General features: G+C 37.1%; 1 protein-coding gene and 1 long non-coding RNA gene across 3 annotated transcripts in view; one reads left to right on the top strand and one right to left on the bottom strand.

Moving 5' to 3' along the window:
• LOC136026271 (neurofilament heavy polypeptide-like) overlaps positions 1–25,125 on the bottom strand; it is a 37,869-nt gene that overhangs the window by 4,920 nt on the left and 7,824 nt on the right. For both annotated transcript variants that reach the window (XM_065702659.1, XM_065702660.1), the window contains exons 2-4: positions 23,962–24,082; positions 17,156–19,693; positions 11,478–11,691 (exon numbers count right to left, since the gene is read on the bottom strand). In XM_065702659.1, the coding sequence (XP_065558731.1) occupies positions 11,478–11,691; positions 17,156–19,693; positions 23,962–24,082 (2,873 nt within the window). The remainder of the gene's footprint in view (positions 1–11,477; positions 11,692–17,155; positions 19,694–23,961; positions 24,083–25,125) is intronic.
• Positions 10,925–24,322, top strand: LOC136026272 (uncharacterized). Its single transcript, XR_010617252.1, has 2 exons — positions 10,925–11,242; positions 23,801–24,322. It is a non-coding gene; the product is annotated as an uncharacterized LOC136026272 (long non-coding RNA).

Below are 25,125 nucleotides of genomic sequence, written 5' to 3'. Positions count from 1 at the left end.
TCAAGGACATTTGCTTATTCTATCCACCAAGCTTCATCCCGATTCCTCCACTCCAAGTGTTTTCCAAGATTTTCCCCTCCAACTCCCCCCAATGTCAAAAGATCTGGTCGGGATTTGAAATAAGAGCTATGAGACATAAATTCCTTCTAAATATCAAATTTCATTAAGATCCGGTCATCTATTTGTAATATAAAAATACCCCAATTTTCACTTTGTCCCAGAATTTCGGTCCCCCCCTCCAGCTCCCCCCAATGTCACAGGATCTGGTCGGAATATAAAATTAGAGCTTTAGATCCTTCTAAATATCAAATTTCATTAAGATCTGGTCACCCTTTCGTAAGGTACAAATACCTCAATTTTCAAAATTACCCCCCCCTCAACTCCACCATAAAGAGCAGATCCGGTCCGGTTATGTCAGTGACGTATCTTAGACAGGTTTTTATTCTTCCCATCTAGTTTCATCCTGATTTCTCCGCTGTAAGTATTTTCTAAGATTTCTGGTCTCCCCAGCTGCCCCCCCCCCCCATGACGCTGGATCCGATTGAGATTTGAAATAAGAGATCTGAGTTACGAGGTCCTTCTAAATATGAAGTTTCATGAAGATCTGATCACTCCTTCGTAAGTTGAAAATACGTCATTTTTTCAATTCTTTCAGAATTAACCCCCCCCCCCCAATAGAGCAGATCCGTTCCAATTATGTAAATCGCGTATCTAAGACTTCTGCTTATTTTTCCCACCAAGTTTCATCCCGATCCCTCCAGTCTAAGTGTTTTCCAAAATTTTAGGTTCCCCTCCCCCTCAATGCCACCAGATCCGGTCGAGATTTAAAATAAGAGCTCTGAGATACGATATCCTTCTAAATATCAAATTTAATTGAGATCCGATCACCCGTTCGTAAGTTAATATACTTCATTTTTTCTAATTTTTCAGAATTAACCCCCCCAAACTACCCCAAAGAGAGCGGATTCGTTCCGGTTATGTCAATCATGTATCTAGGACGTGTGTTTATTTTTCCCACCAAGTTTCATCCCGATCCCTCCACTCTAAGTGTTTTCCAAGATTTTAGGTTTCCCCCTCCCAAATCCTCCCCCCCTAATGTCACCAGATCCGGTCGGGATTTAAAATAACAGCTCTGGGACACGATATCCTTCCAAACATCAAATTTCATTAAGATCTGATCAACCGTTCGTGTTAAAAGTACTTCAATTATTCTATTTTTTCGAATTAACGGGCCCCCCACTCCCCCCATAGGTCAAATCGGGAAAACGACTATTTCTAATTTAATCTGGTCCGGTCCCTGATACGCCTGCCAGTTTTCATCGTCCTAGCTTACCTGGAAGTGCCTAAAGTAGCAAAACCGGGACCGACAGACAGACCGACAGAATTTGCGATTGCTATATGTCACTTGGTCAATACCAAATGCCATAAAAAGGGGGTTTCCCCTGTTGTTCAAGGTAGGGGACTATAATTCTTCTCTGCAGTGTATTTTACCATGATTATTCCAATGGTACTCTTATCATTTCGAAACCACTGCCATTTCCGAGCTCTTTCAAGCTCTTTTTTCAAAAGTTCTGTAAATTTGGTTTTGCGATAAACTTCTACTATTCTGATTAAGCAAAATAATAGTTACCATTCCGAAATCAGTTCCGAGTGGTAATTTGTTATCTCTAGATATATTTTTGAAAAATCGTTTCATAAGTTCCTGTTACTATGGACCGAGGTAGCCTCAATACTAGATTGCAGTTATTCCTCCAATTGATATATTTGCTTCGGATTAGGTTCCAGAGGCATCAGTTGGGAGGGAGGAAGGAGAGGTTGTCTATTCCCCCTAATTTTTAACAAGGATTTTATTTTATAACAAGGACTAGATTTTGGAAAAAAATTTCGGTTTTCATTTGAAAAAAAAACTACCTAGTTTTCAACTTTGATTTTATGCAAACCCTCATCCTAGATTAAAAAAAAACTGCCCCCCTCCTACAATTTGAAAAATAGTTTTTGCATCTGAGTAAGAAATGGGAAAAATAATCCTTGCCTCTTTCCGCCTGAATTTTCATGAATTGCTTCGCTTGTTAGTGGCAGGAATGAGAATAAAAACCCAAAAACTGAAAAACCCTTGATTTTAATACTTTAAAAAACCCATTCTTCAGATAGATGATTGCTGCCTCAGATGAAGCATTCAAATCTCTGTGAGCTATAACTATTTCTATTCGGCATGATTCTATTGCAAAAAGACTGTCATTGTTTGACCCCAACAGGTGTTACCACTTTTTTTGCACTTTCGATTACAGAGACTTGGATTATGATATTTGAGATGCATTATTTAAATCTAATACATTTATAGTTGGTACAGCTGATTGAATTTTTCGATATTTTTATGGATTGAAATAATTAATTAGCTTATCCGATTTTCTGCTCTGAACCTGCTATAATTGTTAAAAGGTCAATTAGACCATGCATATTCGTGAGAGTGAGCAAGGGTAAATCAAGGATTTTTGTTCAGGAAAGGGGGTCGCAAAAGAAAATTAAATAAACCACCAAAAACTTCTTTATATCCTTTTTGCAATGTATTACGATTCGGATATTTTTCTCTTTTTTTTTGGGGGGGGGGGGGTCAAAACTGGTAGCACCCCTGGATACGGCCTTGGGTCTGAGTTAGGGAAGGAAACAAGAGGTAAAAGGGGGTACAAGAATTCCCTTTCAGTTAAAATTTCCTGAACATAATGCATCTCAACTAAGTGAATACCAAGCTGTCCTTGGCAGAAAAGACATTTTGATTCAGTAAACGCATCTGGTATCCTCTCCCCTGAATTACTCCTAAGTTTCAGCCTAATACTTTGGATCTATGTATACAATCGTCTTTAGCCTTGGGTTTTATTGGATAAACTGTCCGTATAATATCTGTTCATTTCTTATAGATTGCATATACGCTTTGGGGATAAATACCCACGCGCTAGTATGGTTTGCGAGACTGGAAGTCTATATAAATATAGCTTTTTGGTAGTTTTAAGCCAATTGCGTATCTTCAAACTTTTCCAATGAAACATTTTGGCCCCTATCTGGGCCACAATCACATTTTTATGGAATAAAATAGCCCAGATTGGTACGTTGATGCAGTAACATCTTTTTTTTTACTTAGAAGAGGTGCTAGAACTAAAATGTTCGTTCAAAGGATCTTTTGCAACCCAATTCGATCCTATTTGAGGGTCAACCCCTATAATATAAACATATATTCGATACATACTTTTTTCCTTAATGAAAGGATAAGCAATTTGCATTAGGATTTATGTACGTAAGGCGTTTTGTCAACCTTAAACCTAAGCCTAAAATGCCCCAGTTGAAAAAGGGCGTGGATTTGTTTCTGCAACAAATGCACGACATGTTTTCTGCAAAATTTTTATTGATGATACCCAGTGTGATCTGTGTAGCCATATTGTCTTATACAACACCTCATTGCTAATTTGGTATCAATTTCTTCTGCGTTTTCTTTCTATTCAAAGGAGCAATGTCTATTCAGATAAAATGTTTATTCGACTTCATCCTAGTAGTGAAGATAAACTGACAATTGAACACTGCGCATTACGTAGCTCATTTAGTTTCGTAACTGTGGAGATGAGCGTTCTGAAGTTTTTTTATCCCCTCCCCCTTTTTTCAAAAACTCTAGTGCATATAATACAACAAATAGTTGGAAAAATTGGAGAAGATACATTACTGATTTTGATTTTTCTGGTTTGGGGAAAATATCCTGTATGTTCTTTGGTGTTTTGTATTTTGTAGTGATTACTGAGTAGTGTTTGCAGTCTTGGTATTTTGTGGTGTCCAATGGGTAGCGTTTATAGTATTGGTATTTTATAGTATTTACTGGGTAGTCTTTGTTGTGTTGGTGTTTTATAGTGATTATTGATTTTCCTCTTCTCTTCTTCACTTGACTGGTTGCAATTCCTATTCATATGTTCTTTTCTGGTTTTTATCGGCATTGAGCATGCCTCGCTTGATGTATCTAAAGATATTAGTGGTCTTTTTTGTGCATTTCCTTGTCCTTTTTGGTGGCCGGCGTTTACCCCCTCCCAGAAATTATACCCTGCGGGAAATTGCCCCGCGAAAAACACCCCTCCCCAGAAAAAAACTAAAAAAACACTCCCCCCAGAAAATATCACCCCCATGCAGCTGGTTGGTCTCCAATCCCTTTGGACTTCAATAAAAGGACTAGAACTCTCAATTTCTGATCTAATGAGAACACTCCGAAGTTTTTTTTTTTTACCTTGAGTTGGAGGTCTAGATAAGGAAGGGGCAATCCCCCTCCAGTATGGAATAAATTCTGCTCATTTTGGGGTTAATCTTATTCTTTACTTTCATAATAAAGGCGTGGACCAGAAATATACTCAGAAATCGTAAGGGAGTAGATATCAATTTCACATTTTTGATGTGTTTTTAAAAGTTTTCTTTTGCATATATTTATTTTAAAGCATTTTATAGTATTTACTGGGTAGTCTTTGTTGTGTTGGTGTTTTGTAGTGTTTACTGGGTAATGTTTGAAGTATTTACCGGGTGGTGTTTGCAGTGTTGGTTTTTTGTAGACTTTATTGGATAGTGTTTGTAATCTTGATATTTTGCAGCATTATAAAGTAATGTTTGAAGTGTTGGTGTTTTGTAGTATTTGCTGGGAAGTATTTGTAGTTTTTACTTGGTAGTGTTTGTGGTGTTGGTAATTTAGGGTTTATTGGGTAGTGCTTTTACTATCGATGTTTTGTAGTATTATTGGGTAGTGTTTGAAGCGTTGGCATTTTGTAGTGTTTATTGGGTAGCATTTCTAGTTTTTATGGCACTTGGTACTAACCAAGTGACATATAGCAATCGCAAATTCTGTCGGTCTGTCTGTCTGTCGGTCCCGGTTTTGCTACTTTAGACACTTCCAGGTAAGCTAGGACGATGAAATTTGGCAGGCTTATCAGGGACCGGACCAGGTTAAATTAGAAATAGAAGTTTAGAAGGATATCGTGTCTCAAAGCTCTTATTTTAAATCTCGACCGGGTCTGCTGACATTGGGGGGACCTAAAATCATGGAAAACGCTTAGATTGGAGGGATCGGGATGAAACTTGGTGGAAAAAAAAAGCAGAAGTCTTAGATATGTGATTGACATAATTGGAACGGATCCACTCTATTGGGGAGGCGGGGTGATTGGGGGGTCTATTGGGGGGGGGGGGTAAAAACTCGAATTGGACCCGGGGACATAGGGGGCTGGAGGAGGGAAACAGAAATCTTGGAAAACGCTGAGAGTGAAGAGATCGGGATGAAACTTGATGGGAAGAATAAGCACAAGTTCTAGATACCTGATTGACATAATTGGAACAGATCCGTTCTCTTTGGAGGATCCGGGGGGAGGGGGGTGTTAATTTGTAAAAATTTGAAAAATTGAGGTATTTTTAACTTGAGAACGAGTGACCGGATCTTAATGAAATTTGATATTTAGAAGGAATTCATGTCTCAGAGCTCTTATTTCAAATCCCGACCAGATCTGTTGACATTGGGGGGGGGGAGTTGGAGGGGTAAATCTTGGAAAACGCTTGGAGTGGAGGAATCGGGATGAAGCTTGGTGGATAGAATAAGTAAATGTCCTTGATACGTGATTGACGTAACCGTACTGGATTCACTCTCTTTGGGGGAGTTGGGGGAGGGGTTCAGTAATTTGGCGAGTTCGGTGCTTCTGGGCGTGCTAGGACGATGCAAATTGGTAGGCGTGCCAGGAAGCTGCACAAATACACTTGATAAAGTCGTTTTTCCAGATTCGACCATTTGGGGGGGGGGGCTAAAGGGAGAGGAAAAATTAGAAAAAATGAGGTATTTATAACTTACGAGTGGGTGATCGGATTTTAATGAATTTTGATATTTAGAAGGACATCGTGACTCAGAGCTCTTATTTTAAATCCTGACCGGCAGTAAGCCTCTGATTTTCCTTTTAAATCAATCTATTGATTCTTAGAATTTTGCTAGAGCTCATACCATGTGAGCTCTCGGCTCTTAGCTCTTCTCGCCTCGTCACAAGTGCCATATGAGCTCTTAGCTCTTGTTATTGGTTAGCTTTTGCAATGTTGGCATTTTGTAAAGTCCTGTAATTTGGCTCTTTTGCCACTCATTACATAAGCTACAAGCATATGGATCATAAGCAATTCCTTTCTCCCATACACCAAATTTTAATAGTAATTCATTCTGGATTCTATGCAAAATACAAAGCGTAACTACTTGAAAAGAAAACTTTATTGTTAACAGAGAAAAGAAAATCTATGATCACCCACTCCAGGATCTCAGCAGTCATTATAGTCTGTCATTCCACATAACTCTTCATGAAACGTACAAGCACATTAATTATAATTTCCTTCCCCATGCCCCTGTTGTTTAATAATCATTCCTGTTAAAGTCTACTAGTGAAGAGATTTTTTCCCTCTAGTTGTGTGCGTTTTAGACATTTTAAAGTAATTTTGTTTCTTAAACCAATTGCACCTGCTGTTATATAATAGCGTAAAAAATTTATATTCTATCTTTTATGCGATATTGCCAATCCTTTTAAACACTCGTTACTTTAACTTTATATGGTTACTTACTAATATGCTGCCATGTTTTGACTTTAGCAGGTTTGACAAGTTTTTTTCCCTTTTGAATCATCTACTATAACAAGATTTGAAATACTTCAATTAAGATAGATGATTAAAAAAAATATATTTATCTTTGTTTGATGTTAAGTTTTCATAAATACTTTGAACAGGCTTTTATAATTGACAATCTGTTACTTATTGATAGCTGCAGAGATAACCAGTTGATAAAATTTTAAATTTGCAACTGTTCATAGTGGTGGGTTTCGGAACTATTTTCCTGTCTTAAAGTCAAATATTTATTTATGTAAAAATGAAATGTAGAATGTGACATTGATGTTACCCTGTGTTCTTTAGAATTATTTTGTCTTTTTTCGCAGGCCTGGTCCTTGGGTCTTTTATACAAAACATCTATTTTTTCCATCCTCATGTACACACTGTTTTAAATATCATGTACACATATATATAGGCTATGTGTTCACCTATAAAAATTTCCCGCTTTTGCTTTTGTGTTTCAATATCTACCAGAATCACCGCTGCAATCAATAATGTATAACATTAACTATTCTTATCTACTATTTGTCTCACAGTCTATTGCAGAGATTTATTGAAAAAAAACTTTTCAGAGATCATTCTGATCAAATATACAAAATAAATCCAAAAAGAAAATTCATTGCTCGTTATGATTTCAGTCAAAATCAGTCAAATAAAATTCATTTTTTAGTTTTCCCCATGGTAAAACTGGCCTCTAAACCTGAGCACCTCAGCAGAGGCCTCCCTCAGGCCACTCCATGCGTCCCCAGGTGGTGGATAGGGGAACGCCCTACAGATATGTATGGTACCTCCATTCAGTATGAGACGAAAACCAAGGGAGACCCAGTCCCTCGGGGTCCTTAATTGAAACTGGGGCTCCCTCAACCGGGGGCTGTAAATTCAAGCGGAGGAGGAAGAAGGCCCATCATATGTACACTCAGCAGGGCCCACCGGCGTGTCGACACGTCCCGTCAGTTACACACCTTCTCCCAGCAATGGATTGAATTGCATGGCGCAGCAGAACACCATCGTGGGAGGATCCCCTATTGGAGGACAACTGCAGAATGGCGGAGGATCCAGATTACGGACCACGGCCTCTTCAAGGCGATGGAGAGGAGTTGCTTGCCGCCACCACCCATTTAGCCAAGAAACTACCTTCTTGAAATCATAAGAAAGGCTCAATATTATGCAAACATCTGCTACCGCGTCCGGGGTAAACGATGAACAGCCGATTTTTAATAATGATAATGCGATTTTACATGCTACCACGTCCCAAGATTCGTACCCATATTTTATTCGATAAAAAATCCATTTTTTAACAAATATCCTTTCTGTTGCAGGACATGAAAGGTGAACCTTTGGATGATCGTTTGCAGCTATAGTTACCCCAAAAATATCTTGGACCAATCAGCAGATGTTCTGCCTGGAGATCTATTTTGTGACAAAATCATACCAGAGCGTACAAATTCAGTTTCGAAAACTTCCATTGTCTCAACTTTCCACCAAAATCACGATTGTTACTTGGGTTACGAAATTCAGTGAGCATGAGACGGTAGTGGACTTATTTCTAAAGCCACAGGTGGAACTTATTCAGGCAGGAAAGAGAGTGCAAGGAAAGAAGAAAACTTTGCTGTAGTGAGGGACTACACTGTCCAATTAAACGTGAGAACACGCCACAGTGACTCCCTTGTCATTCCGAGTTCTTGGCTGTGTCTATGTACTGATTTTCTAGGGCTGCGTCCTACTGAGTCCCTTACTGCAGCAACTTTTTCTTCTGTCCTTGCATTCCTTGCATGTCCTTGCACTCCTTTGTCTGTAGTTCTTGGCTGCGTCTATGCACTGATTTCCTAGGGTTGCATTCTACTGAGTCCCTCACTGCGGCAATATTTTCCTCTTTTTCCAGACTGAATAAGTTCCCCCTGTGGCTTTAGAACATAAGTCCACAACTATTTTGGAAAAATTCGTCCAAAATAGATCGCAAAATAAGTTGCGACAATTGAAAAGTTTTCGAAACTGAATTTGTACACTCTGGTATGATTCTGTCACAAAATAGGTCTCCAGGGAGAATATCTTCTGCTGATTGGTCCAAGACATGTTTGGGGCAACTTATAGCTGCAAACGATCATCCAAAGGTTCACCTTTTATGTTCCGCAACAGAAAGGATATTTTTTTAAAAATGAATTTTTTATCGAATAAAATATAGGTACGAATCTTTTTGGGTCACCCTGTAGATTCCCTGACTAAGCAGGCAACATCAGCAATCATAGAGACAGCGAATGACGTCCTCGGACGAAAAATTGGATCACAGATAAGATCATTGTGCTATGCGAGGATGAGCAATTTTTTTTCAATAGATCCGACCGCCACAGTCGGGATACTTACAAAAGAAGTTCCTCAAAGAAGAGTAGAGCGAGAGATCAGAAAGGCACTACGTAACCACCTGCGGAAGAAATGCAAAGACTACAAAGCACCGTTCAAGCAGAGGATCACTGGAATAGTTTTCAGATTTTCAGAATGGTACGCGAATTAAACCGGAAAATTGAGTCGCAAATATCAGTGATAGTGGATAAGGACGGAAATGAAATTAGCGAATTCAAAAAGGAAACTTGAAAAATGGAAAGGATACTTTAACGATAAAATAAATCTCCCAGTAGCTTTGGATCCTGAAATAATAACCCAATTTCCCAAAACCGACCAAGAGCTCAGACCACCACCCCCACTCAAGACAGAAATCGAGTCTTCAATCAAGTCGCTCAAACAAGGAAAAGCCCCTGGTCCAGACGGAGTCTGCGCTGAACTTATTAACACTGGGTCGGATGATGTACCTGATCTGTACCATACCATTGTGTCTTCGGTGTGTCCACGTACCCAGTCAGTGGTGCAAGGCTGAAATAAATTCGACCAAGAACTATACCAGCTATTTGTTGATTTCTGTCAGGCAATTGACCGGATGCGGCGCGAAGGATTCTGACCTATCCTCCTTCACAACGGGATCCCTTACGAGATAGCCCAAATAATCAAGAGTCTCTATGACCAGTTTCGAGGCCAAATAATAACCGCTGATGGGTTGTCAGAAGAGTTCAAAACTTCGTCAGGAGTACTCCAGGGTTGCATCTTATCACCACTTCTCTTTAATCTCTTTCTAAATGCCGTTCTGTCACTTTTGTAATCACAATATGGCACAACAATAGGAGGGCTGCTAATAGACAATCTTGCCTATGCTGATGATATTGATGTGCTAGCCAACTCTACACAAGAACTGCAGACACAAGCTGATATAACTCTACAATACCACAAGGCCGTCGGCAATGGAGATCAATGCCAGCAAGACCAAAGGCTTGGTAACTACGAGACGTGAACTAAACAACCCACCCATTATCAGCATAGGCTGGAGATACGTTGAAACGGTTGACAACTTCATGTATCTTGGTAGCCAACTCCCCTCAGGCAATTCCCATAGCTCTGAACTGAAACATCAACTTGCACTTGCTAGCTCTAGCCTCCAAAAACTAGCCAACTTTGAAGGCTGACAAGGAAAACGATGGATGGAGAACTTTCACTTCGACAACGTTTAGATAGTCCAGTTAGCACGTATCGCACCAGATTGGGGCCAAAACATCCCACGAGGATTGCCAGGATCTAAGTAAGTAATAACTATTATCTCTATCTACTTCGATTTATTTAAAATATCCTATTAATTTACGTTTATTTCCATGCTTATTTCAACAAAATTTACATAATTTTAAATTTTTAAAATATATGTAATTCTATAATCTAAATTTATTTGTTTCTGTTTTAAGATAAACTCAAATTTAAAATACCTCCCACAGAGAAAGTTTAAAGTCTCCAGCCCAAACCATCTGACTAGTTAATTTATAATTAACTTAGTCATCTTATATAACTTATTACTACTATCTAGTTGGATTTTTTCTAAATATGTTATCTGTTTGTTTCTTTGATATTTATATACTATATCTATATAATATGTCATCCATATAATATGGATAATATAATATATAACCCACTATCTAATTTGATTGCTTCTAGTTGGAGTCTATTTGGAGACGTCAATTCCCTAAAATTCAAGGGGGGATGGGACGAACTCTATTTTTAAAACTTGATGAGGGATAAATTTGTAGTTTTTTTTTGATTGCTCAACAAAAATAACATAAAAGGCCTTATCGATGAAAGTACCACAAAAAAAGTATTTTTCAAAACATGGTAAGGGGGGGGGGGCAAAATAATCTATTTCCTCTTCCATTTGACGCCATTAAGCTCAATCTATTGTAGTATTTCTATTTTACATAAGGAAAACTAGATCTAAACTCAAAGGAAAAGTTTGAAGCTTTGAGCCAAAGCCGTGCAAAAAGTTGAAAACAAATGTAAAATACTTGACAAAAAAGAGGTGGGAAAACCTGTTACATAAGTACGTTAAACATTTATGATGATTCTTAATTCTAATGGCGTAGCTGCTTTATTTGTGCGAATTATAATTTTTTTGCCTTTTTGCTTAGTTCTCTATGTGTCCTCTGGGTGATTTGTTCTCTAGGTGATTGTTCTCTAGAGTTGTTTTCTATGTGACCTTGCTTTCTCACGATATACTGGATGACAAAAAGTATCAAATGTATAGTATCATTTTGTGCATTCATTAGCCGGCTTCATTTGAATTTTGGTCTAAACCGTTCCATGTTTCTGGGACCAAGTTTTTTTTACCTTCTTCCTAATTGATTGCCCTGTTTTTGTGTTTTTTTTTATGCTGTTTTTTCTTGTCGTTTTCCTGTTTTTATTCCTGAGCCTGAATCAAGCCCATCTTGGCTTATGGTAGCCTATATTTCATAAATAAAATCTTATAAACTTACATTTTGACCTTGCGGGAGATCTTCCAGATGAGGTTATGGCATGTCTATCAGCTTCTGAAACATCTTCAATGTTATGAATATCATATTTTTCATCTATAGTGCGCAACTGCTTCCTTTTCATTTCTCCTTCTTCAATTGGACTTCCATCAGTGCTTCTACAGCTGTCTTCATCGCTGGTTTCATAGACATCTTCATATGTGAATCCATAACTTTCCTATAAAATACACAACCATAGAGCAATTGTTTACAAGAGAGGACAGCCGGTTCAAAAAAGGCGAATTTATGAAAAAATTACTTATTAAAAATCGTAAAAGCAGAGATTCTTTGGGGGAAGAGAGTGCCGCATGATGGCAAACGCATAAGCAGTGGATATGGTTGCATTTCAACTTATTTTAAGAAAATTTAAAACTTGTTTATTACCGCCCTGAGCCGATAAAACTTTCCTCTGCCAAAACCTAGTATATACACAAAATTATATTTTGAGTTAAGGATGTACCCATCCCTCCATAGCATCGACACATGGAACTCAATGCTGCAGTCAGAATGTTTTCATCGGTTATACTTTCTGAAACATATGGATAGCATCAATAGAGATAGCATCTACATGTTTCCCAGAACCGAAATGACAAAACCTAGTATCATGGTTTGGCAGAAAATGGGTGACAAATACAGGAAGAAAATTTATTCCTTAAATTCTATTTTATCTATTCAATTAGAACAGACTGGGTAACATACTAAAGTTATGGCACTTCTGAAAAAAACAACAACAAAAAAACACCTTAATAACAAAAGAATTGCACTATTTCATTCCCCAATGGACTTTCTTTCTAAACATAATACTGGTTAATCTGAAAATGCTCTCATTCTTGCTGCTTTGGCATGTAATGTATACAATCTATTAGTTTTAAGAAATTCTATTCTGTTTTTCATCAATTTTCCCCGTTCCAGAAATGGAAAAAAAAAAACACTTTTTTGCGAATGTGCCGAAAACTGTAAAAATAGATACAAGGTTTTGGCAGAGGAAAGCGGAATAATTATTTCCTTCCGTTGTGAAACGTTTAACAAGAGAGAATGAATTGATGGATGAAGCTATTTGCACAAATAGTATTATACAATAAACATTTAAAATGTTTATTATACATTACACATTTATTTAATTAGTAAACATTCAATATAAAGAAAAAAATCATGTACAAAGCTATAGGCAGAAACGGTTTTACATACATGATAAAATAGACATATATATATATATATATATATATATATATATATATATATATATATATATATATATATATATATATATATATATATATATATATATATATATATATATATATATATATATATATATATATATATATATATATATATATATATATATATATATATATATATATTAAATAATATATATAAATATATAATAAAAACCTCAGGAGAGTATAGGTAATCAATTACAATTTATTATCTACGTATCTTATTTTTAACTACAAGAACAAAGAAGGAAAATAATGAAATTAAGTGTTTGTAATTTTGTAAATTATTTTTTTCTTTAAATTGACCAAAATTTAATTTTAATTCTTGTCAAGTGTTTATTCTTATGGGTCGGATGGTTGACTTACGACTTGTTTTTCTCATGACACTCTGGGTTTGGATGGTGTAATTTTTGGTTTAGTTTTGCTATTTTAATCAAGGGGGCACTGACTTCCCCCACCTGGTGTACATTTCAGAACTTAACGTGGGCAGCACAGTTCAACTACACTAGGCACCCATGCTAGGCACGTCCTCTGAAACGTTTGGCACAATTCCGCCATGTTTGGCACGGGCAACCTGGTGTAGACTACATGATTTCAGAGAGAGCAACCCCTTGATTGTAGTTAGCGCTAAACAGAGAGCTGACTTCAAACATCAAAATGACGTAGTATCTATATATATATATATTTTTTTTTGTTCTGACCTTTACCATTCGTTTTTAAAGTCCTTACCACAATACGAAGAATCATAGGACGATGAAAAAAGATAAAAGAGTGAGAGTGAGAAAAAAAATGTCGGTAATTGAATACGAAAAATAGTTCAATGGAGAATTTATTTAAGTAAGTCCTCATATACTGAAATGTGTATACCATTGATAGTAAAAGTAAGGATATTGGAAACAAACTATTTGAATATAATACTTAGAAGAAAGTTGGATTTACAAACAGAGGTATAAGTTTTTTAGCGGGGATGCCCTCTGTATTTTCAAAAATGCCTCTTTTGGTGTTTTTATTCAAAAATTTTAAAAAGCCAAAATTGCCCCCCACCCTTTTTAAAAAAATACTTTTTTTGTATTTTCGTTTAAAAAAGAATCATTTCCCAACCCCTCTACATTTTTTTGAATGTATGCCCATGTATACAAATGATAAATATATTAATTTACTGTGTAGGTAATTTATGTACTTCAAATCCCACCAAAGGTATTTTCTTCCCTTTTTCTAGCGCAGAAATACACTCATCATCATAGTTGTTGCTCTTAACCCAAAAAGTAAGTTGAACACTTTAAAGCCTAAAGAAGGTAGCCTAGTCATTTACTCTCATTAAAACTAGGCATTTAGTTAGACAAAGTGAGACCTAAGCCTGGAATATCTTTTTTATTTTCACAGCAATGATTCCTACTAAACTAGCAAAGACGTGGGTAAAATGTTCATAATCTTGGCACTCCTTCGTGTGATTTATTTGGTATCCTTTTTTTTAGTTTACGTTATTAGCTTTGGAATAATTTTGCTGATTATTTTTGTTTTTAGGATTAAGAATTAGAATCGTTTAAGTTTTCTTTTAAAATTTACGGTTACCTTTAGTTTTAAGCTTTCGTTTCTTGCTTAGTTCTAAGCTTTTGTTTATATTTTTTATAGTTCATTCTTCATTTTGTTTATATTGTTAGCATCACAGTCAATTTTCATCTTCATAAGAGAGTGCAGGCTTTGGTTATTTTTACGGCTATCACTCGACGAGCTCTTTAGCAAATGAGACACTAGTGAATGATTCCAAAAGATTAAAGCCCAAAAACAAAATCTTGAAAAAATTGTCTTCTCTTTTGCATAACAAGAGCTAAGAGCTCATATGGCAGTTGGGACAAGATCGGAAGATCCAAGAGCTCATATGGTATGAGCTCTAGCAAAATTCTAAGAATCATAGATTGCTTTAAAAGGAAAATCAGAGGCTTAATACCGGTCGGGATTTAAAATAAGAGCTAGTCACGAGGTCCTTCTAAATATTGAAATTCATTAAGATCCGATCACCCACTCGTAAGTTAAAAATACCTCAATTTTTCTAATTTTTCCTCTCCCTTCAGCCCCCCATGGTCGAATCGGGGAAAACGGCTTTATAAGGTCAATTTGTGCAGCTCCCTGACACTCCTACCAATTTTCATCGTCCTAGAACGTCCAGAAGCACAAAACTCGCCAAAGTACTGAACCCTACCACCTAACTCCACCAAAGAGAGCGGATCCATTCCGGTTACGTCAATCACGTATCTACGACATTTATAAGCGTTTTCCAAGATTTCCGGTTTTCCCCCTCCAACTCCCCCCAATGAGAAAAGATCTGGTCGGCATTAGACTTAAGAGCTCTGAGACTTGAGTTCCTTCTAAATATCAAATTTCATTAAGATCTGGTCACCCGTTCTTAAGTTAAAAATACCTCAATTATTCTGATTTTTCCAAATTAACAACACCCGGCTCCCTCAAAGAGAACGGAACCGTACCAATTATGTCAATCTCGTATCTATAACTTGTGCTTATTCTTCCCATCAAGTTTTATCCCGATCTCTCCTCTCTAAGGGTTTTCCAAGATTTCTGTTTCTCCCCTCCAACCTTCTATGTCCCCGGATCCGATTCGAATTTAAAGTGGGAGAATTTGAGACATAATATTCTTCTATATATCAAGTTTCATTACAATCCGATCATCCATTCGTAAGATATCTCGATTTTCACGTTTTCCAAGAATTCCGGTTTCCCCCTCCATCTCCCTTCAATGTCACCGGATTTAAAGCACAAAATTCTTCTAGATATCAAATTTCATTAAGATCTGATCACCCGTTCTTAAGTTACAAATACCTCATTTTTTCTATTTTTTTCGAATTACTCCCCCCCTCAACTCTACCAAAGAGAGCGGATCCGTCCGGTACGGTCAGTCACCTATCTTGGACTTGTTCTTATTCTTTCCACCATGTTTCATCGTGATATCTCCGCTTTAAGCGTTTTCCAAGATTTCCGCCCCCCGCAATGACACTGGATCCAGTCTGGACTTAAAATAAGAGATCTGAGTTTCGAGGTCCTTCGAAATATGGAATTTCATTAAGATACGATCACTCTTTCGTAAGTCAAAAATACCTCATTTTTTCTAATTTTTTAGAATTAACCCTCCCTCCAACTCCCCCAAAGAGAGCAGATCCGTTCTGGTTATGTCAATCCTGAATCTAGGATTTGTACTTATTATTCTCACCAAGTTTCATCCCGATCCCCCCACTCTAAGCGTTTTCCGAGATTTTAGGTCCCGTCCCCCTCCCCCAGCTTCCCCTTCACCGGATCCAGTCGGGATTTAAGATAAGAGCTCTGAGACACGATATCCTTCTAAACATTAAATTTCGTTAAGATCCGATCACTCCTTCGTAAGTTAAAAATACCTAATTTTTTCTAATTTTTCAGAATTAACCCTAGCCCCCCCAACTCCTCCAAAGAGATCGGATCCTTTCCGGTTACGTCAATCACATATCCAGGAATTATGCTTATTTTTCCCACCAAGTTTCATCCCGATCCCTCCACTCTAAGCGTTTTCCAAGATTTTAGGTTCCCCCCCCCAAATCCCACCAATGTCACCGGATCTGGTCGGTATTAAAAAAAAGAGCTCTACACAATATCCTTCCAAACTTCAAATTTCATCCGATCACTCCTTCGTAAGTTAAAAATACCTCACTTTTTCTAATTTTTTCAGAATTAACCCTCCCCCCTCTCAAACAGAGCAGATCCGTTCCGGTTATGTCAATCACGTATCTAGGACTTCTGCTTATTTTTCCCACCAAGTTTCATCCCGGTCCCTCCACTCTAAGCGTTTTCCAAGATTTTAGGTTCCCCCCTCCCCAACTCCCCCCAATGTCATTGGATCTGGTCGGGATTTAATATATAAGTTCTGAGACATACTTCTTTTTTTCTATTTTTTTCTAATTAACCAGCCCCCACTCCCCCCCCCCCCAGATGATCAAATCGGGAAAACGACTATTTCTAATTTAATCTGGTCCGGTCCTTGATACGCCTGCCAAATGTCATCGTCCTAGCTTACCTGGAAGTGCCTAAAGTAGCAAAACCGGGACAGACAGAGCAACAGACAGACCGACAGACAGACTGACAGAATTTGCGATCGCTATATGTCACTTGGTTAATACCAAGTGCCATAATAAACTATAGAAGAATTATGAACTATAGAAGAATTTGAGCTATAGCAGCCATAAGAAATATTATAAGAGTTATGCAAAAAGTATGGATCACAATAATTGTGGACGACCAGAATATTTCAAAAGAAATGAGAAGTTTATAAGAAAAAACACTAAATCTAGAAGTTGTTTTCTATTCCTTTTTAACAATCGATATTAATATTCATTTTTAGATTTAAAATAAAACAAACGTAAAATAAAGCTTAGTACTTACATTGGTATCGTTTCGTCTTTTCCTTTGAACAGGGACACTCTCTAAAGGCGAATGATGAATGCCTTCAGACCCCGCTTCAGATGCTGTATTCTCTGCAAAGGAACTCAACTTTTTGAAAACATCCATGATCTCAGCAGGATTAACACTGGGATTTTTGTCGATTAGTTGTATTGCCACCTCTCTCTCTGTAGCTTCATCCGCGTCTTCTTCCATTGGATGTTCAATTGACATAAGTTCCATCTCTTCACAAACACGCTCAATATCCTCACAAATTTCTTTGATATTTTCTTCACTTCGCGCAATGTGGACTGGTTCTCCTTTAGATTGGTCTAGTTGAAAGCGAGATGCTTCTGCTTTCATATCTTCAAAACTAAGAAGCTTTTTATTTTTTTCTGCTTCCTTTGCATCTTCGTCACTTTTCTCAGGTTTTTCAGACTTATGCTCTATTACACCTCGACTTGAGGATTTCTTACCAAATTCTCTTTGCTGCTCTTCTTCTGTTTTTCTCTTCAATCCTTCAAATTCAATATCTTTTTTAATTCCTTTCTTCAGATCTCTGCGAATTAACGAGCCGGCATCTGGTTTTTCCTTTATAGTGGGGACATCAACTGCAATCTGTTCCTCTTTTTTCAAGGGATGACTTTTTACGTGGCTTTTTCTTACTTTTTCTGGATATACGGTTTCTTTTTTGTGCTTTTCTTCAAAATTCTCTTGTTCTGAAGACTTGGAATCTCCTTGGCTGATTTGTTTATCAGCCTCAGAGCTATTTCCTTCAGCTTTTCTGTTCAATTTTTCAAATCCTATGTCTACATTGCTTCCTTTATTAGCTGCATCTTTTCTTTTTTGTGGAGAAGTTTCGTCATCACATTTTCTTGCTTCTTCTTTAGAACTTTTAAGCATTTTCTTCAACTCTTGTTCATTAATTGTTCCAGTTTCGCCATGTTTTTGTTGATTAGGTGGAACATCTACAGTTTCCCTTTCTTGGGACTTGCGCGAAGTATCGGACCCGACTGCTGTTTCAAATTGCTTCATCTGGCTCTGGAATTCATCGTATACTTCCCTCATAACATTTTTTAATTTGTGTTCTTCAGCACTTCCAGATTCATTGGCTTCAATATCTTTTGGCAAGATCTTAGAAGGGGCCTTCACGAGCTCAGCTATTTCTTTTTTCTTAATTGGAGCAGTTTTGGATGGAACTGAGGTTTGTTCTACCTTATTTTCAAATTCTTTCATCTGCTCTTGTGCTTCTTCTTTTACATTCTCAAATTCATTCTTTAATTCATGTTCTTCAATTGTTCCGATTTCGCTGTGTTCTTGCTGCTTTGGAGGAATATTTGCAGTCTCTGCCGAAGGTAGCTCGTTTCTTTCAGATTTTACAGTTTCAGATATATTTTTGGGATGAAAAGCTGCCTCTGCTTGTAGCATCTGTTCTTGTGCTTCTTCATTTATATCTTTCAATACGTCTTTTAATTTATGCTCACCTGGGCCTCCAATTTCATGATGTTCGGGATCTTTGGGCGATAAATGATCAAAAGGCTGTGTAGCTGTTTTAATAACTGGTGGTTCCTTGGATTCAGCATTTACCTGAGACTGGAAACTGAGCATCTGACTCTGTGCATGTTCTTTTATTGCTTCCATTTCATTCTGTAGACTATGATCTTGTGGGGTTCCAATCTCATTATGATCAGCAGCATTTACATCTGGGTTAATTTTTCTAGTTTCTTGAAGCTCTTTAGCGCTGATTGGATTGTAAGAAACCTTTCCTCCAGAAGGACGTACATGCTTCCCTCTATTACATTTTTCTGTTGATGTCACAGTTGCGTACGTTTCAGGTGATTCATTTTTTGTTTGATTTTTCTTCTGCTTTTTTCCTTCAGTTTTCAACTTGTGGGGTGCACTGGTTTCCTTTTTATCAGATTCAAGCGACAAAACAGGCTTCATTGGTTTATTTGAAACTTCCGGTTTATTTTCTTGAATATTTGATTCTTTCTCATTTCCCTTCAGATTTTCTTCTCTGGGAGCTCCTGTAAAATCATGAGTTCGTTCATATTCAATCTGCTCATTCTCATCATCTCGCTGATGCTGTAAATGAGATCCGACGTTTAATATCAGTGGATCTTGATGAAGGATATCTTCTGAGCTTAATTTTTTATCTATTCGATATTCCTCTGGTATTCCGAGAAACTCTGCTGCCTCATTGCCTTTTGCTTTTTCCAACAGATTGCGATCCGATATTCTTTCTTCTCCTGACGCCTTTAGTCGTTCTTGACTTTCATGTTTCATGTGATCAATTCTTTCTTCTTCTCGTTCATAATCCTCCTTTGTTGGAAGAGATAAAACCCGTTTTTGATCCATCTCTTCAGACTCTTCGTCTAGCTGACGGTTTGCAGCTAAAAAAATCGTATCTTGCGACTTATCAATGTCTTCGAAATCTCCTTCCCTTTGCTCAGGAATATCGACAAAATCGGAAGAAGCGTTTGATGAAGAGCGAACTAAGGGTAAATCGGTTATGTGAATAATTTCGTCGGGCTCGGCCACCTGAAAAAGATTTTCGGTGATTGAGAATATAAACTTAATCATTAAATAGCTGTTTGAACAGCTACTAAATATACCCTCCGGTGCCAGGACTCCGTGAAGAGCTGCAGCAACTTTGACAGGAGATTCAAAGGTGTGAAGTAATGCAAAAGAATATATATTACGGGGGGAACTTCACCCCTCCCTATCGTGCTTTTCGTTTACCACAGAATTAGATAACTCTGGAAATAAATGTTAGCGATAAAGTGAATAAACCGAATACTGCTTTTTGTAGATAATTGTGACCACAAATTTTATGTTTTGTTGCTGTTTTTCTTTACGTGACAATCTTGGATGACTTCCTTGGGCCATCTTTGAATTTGTTGATTTACAATCATACCAACATAGCGAAAATAAAATATCACCTGAATGCCCATATTGCACTTACTTCTTGCTTTTAATATTCTGCAAGATATAAGGCCATCCCCAAACCCTTTAACCAAACAATTAAGTCCTAACTTCTAATCCATGCTTCAATTAATACACAGCGTTCCTTCACTCAGCTAGGGTCAATCGAAACCATAAATGTATATATTAGGTTAGACTAAATTGCGCCAGTTCACTTAGTAATTAGGCTGGCACTAGAAAAGCTTTGTAACCTTTATCGGCCACCAGAGCTCAAGTCAGGACCGCACCCTAGAAAGTCAAAATTATGATTCTATCTCTTACTTCCCCCAATCTTGGCTTTGATTTGATGTCCCCTTCTAGTAGACATACACATGACAGGAATTTTCAGACCCTCCCCCCATTCCTAGGAGGTCTAAACAGTTCTAGTTTCTGATAAAAAGTTACCATTAAATTAACTGTTTCATCTAATTAAGTTGGTTGAGATTGAATATCTTCTCTTTGTAGATATCCTTATTGAATAGAACTTATATAACCCTCTATAGAGAGGTCAAGTTGGTTGGAACCGTTGAAAGCCAAAACAAGAATATCATCAGTCGTCTCTCATCAAGTTTCGTTGATTTTGAACCATCTCTTCTCTTAGATCGCCTTCCCAATAAGACATAATGCGAAGATTAATTAGACTCTTGATTTCACGAAGCGTAAGAAACAATCCAAATGTAATCATTTTAGTAGCATGTTAGTTTTAAAGATTGATGCCGTACTTTTGAATCTTGTCAATTATGGTCACGATATGACAACCTTTACGGTTAATAAAAGAAAATAAAAACCATATTTCTTTATAGCATTGCAAAATAATATAGTTGTGTAAGAACTACTACTACAGGAATGTTAAAAATTAGTTACAGACACTTATGCATGAATTGATTCTGTTGGAAGGGAGCGGTGTTTTTTTTTTGGGGGGGCAGTCTAAATTAAAAAAAATGAGGTAAATGAGACATTTAGGAGATTATATTAAAATCCTGATCCGGGGGGATTGATAGCATTTAACTTGAGTCCTTCAGGTACAGTATCATCGATTAAATACTGACAACAAGGGAAAGCTGGCGTATACGAACAAGTGGAAAAATGATTAATCGGAAAAGCTATTTTAGTTTTTCTTTCCTTTTTAGCAGAAGAGGTGAAGAAATTTCCAGAGCTGAAGAAAGGCTGAAGAAAAATAAATTAATTTTTCCTACAAATATGTTTGCCATTTTGAGCCTTGGAGGGAAGGAATCAGGAACCTTCCCCTTTTATCCTAGTTGTTTTGGTCAAAACAATTGAAATATTGAGAGGCTTGTCCTTGCCGTTCCTGTAAAAAACAAAACAAAAAAAAGACACATCAATTTGGCTAGATTCTGACTGGAGGTGCCAACAATAGGAGAATCTCGAGGATGCCCGCCCCCTCTCCAATATTCCAATTTTATGCAATTTTTAGGATCAAAAACAGTAACAGCTTGTAGTATGTATCCCCACAGTTCTTTCTTAAGATATTTCGTAACATCCCTTAGCACATGTTTTTCCAAAACTCAACTTTCACCATGTTGAGGATTTTACAATTCAGGTTCTTAAATATTTTAGAATAATTTCTTCACCATGTCTCAGTGACACCTTAGAAGGTGCATTCACACGTTCTTCTATTGCTTTTTAAAGTTGTTTTGGGTGTAGCTGTTTCTTTTGCAAAACTTTCAAGCTATTTCATTTCATCGTTTCTTCTATTACATTCTCAAATTCATTCTTTCGTTCTTGTTCATCAGTTGCTTCTATTTCGCTCTCGTCTTACTGCTTCTGAAGGACATCTGCAATTTTATACAAAGTTAACTTCTTTTTTTTTAGACTTTCAGATGTATTTTCACGATCAAAGGCGATCTCTGCCGGCAGCATTTTTAGTATTCGTCACTCATATCTTTCATAACATCCTTTAGTTTATGCTCAGCTGAATAACCACAATGGCAAAGCTCAAATTCTTTTGGAATAACATTATTAAAAAGCTACGAAGCTGTTCCGATAACTACTGGGTCAGTGGATTTGTTGTAGGTTAGGGTGTCGAAACTGAGCGACTGAGCATCTACCTCTTTTTTATTCCATGCATTTTGTTCTTCCAGCTATGATCTTGAAATGCTTCAATCTCACTGTAATGGACAATAAGGATTGGACTCTTCGCTAGGCTTTATCTTCAAAGACTGCACTAGGGGCAAAAATGGCAAGTATCTTCCTTAAATGCTTTTCATCTGGGAAGCTTCGATCTTACTATATTCGATAAGAATGCTGAGCTCCCAGCTAAGCTTCACGTCTTCCGAATTATCTCTTTTTCGGCTTCCTTTTGGACTTTAGTAAGATCATCAGTTCTTTTGTACTGAACCTACTTCTCTTCATCTTCCGTCTTATTGCGTAAATGAGAACCAATATTCAGCATGTAGGTTCCCTGATTAAGGTCAACTTCAGGAATGATTCTGGCATTCGGAGAACTTCACTTTCCTCTATTCCTTTGACTATGTGCAAAAGACATTGATCTTCAATATATCTGTGTTCTTCAGAAATTTTCATTTCTGGAAAGATCAAAAACGTTGAAGGATATTTCGGAAACCAGAAGCGTCGTTCTTAATTTTAATGTTTCATGTGGCTAATTTACTCTATTTGCTCATAATTGTCTTTGTTGGAAACGATAAAACGCTCTTTTGATACACATCTTCAAATTCTTTGTCAAATCGACAATTTAGAGAGAAACAAATAGTATCAAAAGACCTATCAGAGTCCTCCGCGTCCTCTTTCCTTTTTTTTCAGGAAGATTGACGAATTGGTGTTGCGTGAAGCAAAGGCAACTCTACAGTGTCGACATTTTACCTGTCTCCGGGGCCAAAGGAAAAAAATACGATGGTTGAGATTGCGTTATTCCATATTTTTAAGTAATCCAGACTGTTTTTTACTGAGAATTAACTTTTAATTCAGATATTTGAAATTTTTGAAAAAAGGACCAAAAAAGGGAGGAATAGTTACCTTTTTTTATTTACAAGTTTAATGTTTCATAAATTGAAATCATTTGATGGGATACAGTTAGCCAGCATTACCTGAAACTTCAAGCGTTTGCACTTGAAACCTCTTAGAAGATTTTTTTTTTTTTTTTGTTTAATGGAAGCACTACTTCGTCAAGCTGTTTGAGTTCTGCATCTGTACCTCAGGAAAATTGGAATACAACAGCCGTCCAAAACCAGAGCCGCTTATTTGCAACGTAGACATGATCCATACTTTTAAATTGGAAAAGGGGCATACTATGCAAGGTGCAGCTCGTTAACCACCTAGTCTGCAGGTGAGTGTCTAAGCATTAGATCTCTTACCTGAAAGCTAGGGAATAACCACCAGCTTTTTAAAGTTCTTCCCCAATTTTGAAACCCAGGCTCTACCTCTTTGCACATATTGTTTTAATATTGGAGCCTCGTTTAATCTAGCCATCTTTTGCCAGTTACGAAAGTAAGTTTAGAGGTGCAGAAGGCTGAGGATCGGAGGAAAAATAAGTTTCCTGCACTGAACATGTTTTAAGTAGTTACAAACTGAAGTTACGGTCTTGTATTGAAGAAAAGGTAACAATGTGTTTTGAACAAAGAAAAAAAGATGTTTAGTGATTCTGGATTTTAACAGGAAGATGAGAAGCCCTAATATACTTAATACAAAATAGATTTTCTCTTGCAGATTGCAATGACTGTTAACGGCCCACAAAAACTTGGGTCAGCGGTGTAAGATCGCGTGAACATGCGACAAGCGATCAACTGCTTATTTACTCATGCTGAACAAGCTGATGGCTTATGCGGAGATAGAAGTTACGATATTACAAGAATCATAGGCTACAATACCTGAGCCGGCTCTACACAACAAACTCTTCTATTAGTTTGTGCTCCTTTTTCGCCAGGGGCCAGAAAACTAGTTGGCTTTTGTTCAAGAACTTCTGTAGTTTCTGTCTTTTGCTTCTTTTGCCTAAAAACGTAAATAAAAGTATTTATTTTCCTGCAAAGATTTAATCAAAGAGCTCATTTTGCCACAGAGCTTATTAGTACCACAAAGTGTTTGCACCTTCAGATGGACCAATTAAGATTTTAAGTTTTGAGAAGAAACAAGGGGAGCCTGAGCCATTCTGGCACGGTACTTTTGGGGGGAGGGGCGTAGCATCCTTGGCAAAATAACCCTTATTTCTAAATAAAACTTGTGTATTTTCTATTTGTTACTTCTTTTGTCTACAAATAATAACAATTCTATAAAAGGGTTTTACTCTTAGGCAAATATTTGACTAAAATTGTTGCATTAATACAAAGCCTATCGATTAGTCGGGTATTCGAGCAGCCCGATTAGGTATTCAACCATTTTGGTGCCTTGAGCACAAAGGTGTCTGTTTTCGTCACTATTTTTTCTTATTTTTTTTTTTACTAATCTTATCACACGAATCTTTGAGCCAGTTTAAACGATTATTATACATTCGCTGTTATAGCCAGGTTTATATTAATTTTGTTTGAAACTATTTCACGTTTTTGATGTGAATTGGCTGTAGCTGCTTTTCAATTTGTTGGCCTGGTTCTGTTGTCTTTTTGTATTTGTATGTTGTTTTTCTTTTTGTCTATGAAATACGAATTTTTCTCATTGGGGCTTGAAATTGACGTTTTTTTTTAAATACAAATTTTATTAAAGGAGGCAGGAGGAGGAGGAAGGGGAACCAGAGAAAACCTTGGGGGAGGGGTTGAAAGAATGTTGTTGCAAGAATGAATTCAAAGAAGAAATTATTTTTTAAAGAAAAAGATGTTTAAGGAAATGTTCAACCAGAGTTGTCGCCTTATCAAAGAGTGCATTAGTCTAGAGACCCATTCAACCTGTGCGCTTGAGCATTTCCCTTTGATCCCTTGAGCAGATAGTCCCAAATAGAGAGGAAGAGTTAGGGAAATCAGAGCCAATTTAGAATGTTTCAGCTGTTTTTGTACAATGAAAATCTTGAACTCTGTTAAAAAATTTGTAGTTTCCTGCGAAGGAAA

This window comes from Artemia franciscana, chromosome 4 (genome assembly GCF_032884065.1).
Source record: "Artemia franciscana chromosome 4, ASM3288406v1, whole genome shotgun sequence".
Classification (NCBI taxonomy): Eukaryota; Metazoa; Arthropoda; class Branchiopoda; order Anostraca; family Artemiidae; genus Artemia; species Artemia franciscana.
The sequence above is the reverse complement of the archived record's forward strand: the minus strand, read 5'-3'. Positions and strand labels throughout refer to the sequence as shown.